Source organism: Populus euphratica, unplaced genomic scaffold (assembly GCF_000495115.2).
Source record: "Populus euphratica unplaced genomic scaffold, PopEup_1.0 scaffold123.1, whole genome shotgun sequence".
In the NCBI taxonomy this organism is placed as follows: domain Eukaryota; kingdom Viridiplantae; phylum Streptophyta; class Magnoliopsida; order Malpighiales; family Salicaceae; genus Populus; species Populus euphratica.
Window position 1 is genome coordinate 25265 of NW_011499924.1, and position 4178 is coordinate 29442.

Sequence of the window (4178 nt, forward strand, 5' to 3'; positions counted from 1 at the left end):
AAAGAACCTAAACACATCTCAAAACTCATAAATGGTATTAAAAGAACCTCTAAAAACCCAAAACCAAAAATCCTCTCAAGCTTAGATTTTGTTTTTTAGGTCATTTAAGGGTTAAAAAACACTTGAATGAAAATCCCCTTGCTAAATGGAACCCTTTAAATCCAACTTCGATTATTTTAAGTTGCAGAAGTCAATGGAAACATCGATTTTATCTCTCTATGGTCGGATTTTGATGACTTTTTTCTCTTATATCTCAAACTATGGGCTAATGAATAACAAAAATGAACTTTTATATCAAAATTAGATTGAAAACACATCGAGGGATCGAATATATATAAGTTGTAAAGTTTGAGGACTAAAGTAAATGTTTTGTGTGAACTTTGAAACCATAATCTTGTGGTGGTTTTTCTATTTTGATACCATGTCTTTGAATTTTGTTTTTATTGAGTAAATTTGATTTAATTATTCTTGAGTTTGGTTCAAAAAGGATAGAATGGCATAAAATAAATTGAGGGTCAAATTAAAAAAATACAAAATAACTAAAGAATGTGTATTTTGTATCCATTAATCAAAGATGAATTTTAATTATAAAACAATATCTGAAAAGATATCAAGAAGAAGAAAACACTTTTTACATGCATGAGTTTATCCCTTGATCATTTAAGCCGTGTACAAAGTGCATAAATGCGACTAGCAATAAACATCCCACAATCTCAATTTCCAGACAAAAAAGATACCACCGTCCACCAGTTCAATTGAAAACACAAAGACAAAAGCAAGCTCAGAGCTTCATTTATTACCGTTATAATTTATGCCGTACACGTGGATAAACCATATTAAAATCTGTATATCTTTGGAGGGTAAAACAGAATAAAGAAACAAGGATGAGCATGTATGTGATCCAATATGAAGATGCCACGCTCTCCACAAACTGACATCATTTTTACTAATCGTAGCATAATAGTGTCCAGTAGATCACCCACCCCCCTATCGGGTCATGCTTTGGCCAACAACCGGAGCCGATGGAGCCACGGTGCCACTTGGTCCCTGCAAACTCTCTTGCCAACCTGATAATTTCCAATAAAAGAATAGACAAAGTTAATTTATAATTTTGCTATCCCAGTTGTGCAATTGACCAAGGAATATAAGAGTGAAATACATACCAATAGCCATATCGAATCCACGGTGCTCGAGCTCACGGTACTCTTGGCACAGGGCGCAAGACTCACAGCAGCAGTGAACCAAACAGTCATTGCAAGGACTCTCCTCTAACATGTATTGCGTCCTTAATTTGGACCGGTAGAGGCATGAGTACAGGCAGCTGCAACCAGTGAAGCACCAAAGCAATCCATAAATTGCTCCACTCACAGCACAAGCTGCAAAAAACCAAAGAATTCTTCCATAAAAATCACAAATAATTATATAGAACAAAGAAGAAGAAGTAACATCCAAAATCAACTAGACACGCGAAAATTGATTGCTAGCAAATTATCAGCAATTAACAATAAAGCCTATGAACCACTATATTATTTACTTACGTGTTGTTCCTTTATCTGTAATCTCAGCAATCCGTCCAAAAGTGATACATGGACACCAACACGTGAGGCAACCTGCAATTAATAGGAACAGGTTAGATGTAATAATATAGCTAAAGATTTATAGCCCATGTTCTATTTTTACACGTGGCCAAAACGAAACTAAAAAGCTATCTCGCCTATTCATGAGAACTTGTACTTACAACCAGGGACATCGGAACAGCAATCACAGAGGCCAGAGGACCAACGAGCCTGCTGTCCATGCTGCCACTGTTGATGATGATGGGGATGCGGATTCTCATTGATATACTGGCTTGCATGTCCCACTGGAATACCGGTCACGGGGGGTGGGTATGCAGGCTGTGGCTTTGTGTCTATTTCAAGGGCTGATGCACCTGGCTTTGATGGATCCATGGCCATGATTTATCTGGAGCTAGATATTATGAATCGATCAAAAACTATTCTGGGAATTGAAAAATGATTAAAGGTATAAAGTTTGAGAGATATTTAGGTCGTGGTTTGGTATGGTGTTAGATAGCTATAACGTTATTGGACGCACTTATATAATTAACATGAGCAAATTAGACTTGGTGTGAGTTGTGGACGAGACCCGGACATGAATCGTTCTTCTCGAGTTGCGTTTTTGTTACATCACTTGCGTTGTTGTTTTATTTGACGCGGAATGAACAGTGGCTGCGTCATTGCGGCATTCGCAGTCGATGGCTTGTTGAGAACATTTTCAAGACAGGAAACTGATCAATGTGTTTGTCATGCTGATGATTAATGCTTTTCTGAAAAATTAATTTATTTTGTTAATATTTTAAAATATTTTTAATATCCTGATATTAAAAAATACATTTTAAAAAATAAAATAAAATTATTATTTTCATATATTTATAAAAATAATATTTTAAAAATAAATCCCTACAGTAATAACAAATATAATAAGCATGTTTGAAAGTGTAATAAATAATTTATTTTTAAATGTAATTTGATAATAAAATTATTAAAATAATATCTTTTTATTTTAAATATTTATTTTGGATACAAGATTTTAAAATTATTTAAAACTACATAAAATAATTCAAAAATAAAAAAAAATTCAAAAATCCTTAAAATATAGTTGCACGCAATATTAATAACTAAATGGACTGCGACTTCTCCTCTAAATCAAATTTGAGTTGGATACGGCAAGTGTTAATTATTATCGTCAGAAATCATTCAATCGTGAAACTATATTTAAGGATTTTTCATAATTTATTTCCATTCTGAACGTTTTGACCTGAAACCCTCCAAGCTATATATGATCCCGGGAAATGAAAAGAAAAAAAAAAAAAAACCCAGAGAAAGAGAAGCATGAAGGAGAATATACTGATAAAATTTCAGGTTTCAGGATACATCTTTGGGTGATGTTATTAATTGAGGGGAATCAAAATGAATAAGAGTCAATTCTGCATTGGCAACTCCCTTTTTTTTTTTAGTAATTTTTTTTTAAAAGACCCACTTGATCTTAACACTATTCAAATGAAATGTTTTGTTATAGATGATCCAGGAATACAATCAAGTAACGGTTTCAAATCTCAATTGTCTTAAAAAAAAACCTAGGATTGTTTCCACTGTCGTCTAGATTAAAGGCAATAATTTAAAAGAAAATAAAATTTTTTTAAGAAATAAGATGTATTTGTTGGCCGTATTTAAAAAAATGATTTTAAGCTATTTAAAATTAAATTATATAAGAATTACTTTAATATGATTGAATTAATTTGATTGGTCCAAAAATATCCCAACTAATATAAAAAAAATCTAAAAGTAAAATCAAGAAAATAAATAATAAAATTAATAGGAGAAAACCTCTTGATTTAATACTTTACTTAGATCAAAATTATAATTTAATTATTTAAAAGATATCTTAATATTATTCTGACCAATCAAAAAGTAATTTGGACAAATAATAAAATGAAATACAAATTAAATGAAAAAAGGAGGGTGGATTGAAGAAAGAAGAAGAAGAAGAAGCTACAGTGTACATGGAATAGTGAAGCTCCACAAAACAGATCAGTTCTTTTAGTACAGAAAGGACATGGTTGAATCGTAACAATACTAAAGAATAATAAAATGTATGTTGCTTGTACTAAGTAGGCTACATATTAATGCTTTTATTATTTAGCTCTGACGGTTGATTTAATTGAGGGTTCATATATATATATATATATATATATATATATAAATTAACATGGTACGATGGGTGATGTTATTAATATATGGACCATAATTAGAGTGAAGATGTGGATTATACATGTATAAGACTGAGTTTCGCGATTGTTCTCAAAGAGGGGAGAGGCCATGACTTAGTCAATATAAACGTCCAAATTAACACCATTTTCACGCGGAAATAGCAGGTAAAGGTGGGGTCGAGGCTGCGTGTAACGTTTCTTCTGCAGTGAATAAAATAAAATGAAAATAAACCAAGTACCATCATCTGTAATAGCAATTATCTCAAAGCCGACCTAGCAGCCCGTAGCTTATTGGTATAAGGTGCTTGTCTTCTTTTAAACTTTAGTTCGAGTTTTAGTGACAGTGAGGCTAGCGAGTGGTTTCTTTTCTATATCTGCTGGCTCTTCTCTGTGTGGTATGCCTGTCCCC

At 32.5% G+C, this 4178-nt stretch overlaps 1 protein-coding gene across 1 annotated transcript; it reads right to left on the reverse strand.

The window, feature by feature from the left end:
* Positions 1-753: 753 nt before the first annotated feature.
* On the reverse strand, positions 754-2273 carry LOC105135432 (protein PLANT CADMIUM RESISTANCE 3-like). The gene is made up of 4 exons (XM_011040294.1): positions 1739-2273; positions 1539-1610; positions 1164-1376; positions 754-1067 (listed from the first exon to the last, which is right to left on the reverse strand). Exons 1-4 carry the CDS (start codon positions 1953-1955, stop codon positions 988-990), a joined length of 582 nt encoding a protein of 193 aa, XP_011038596.1. The 5' UTR covers positions 1956-2273; the 3' UTR covers positions 754-987.
* Positions 2274-4178: the final 1905 nt, after the last annotated feature.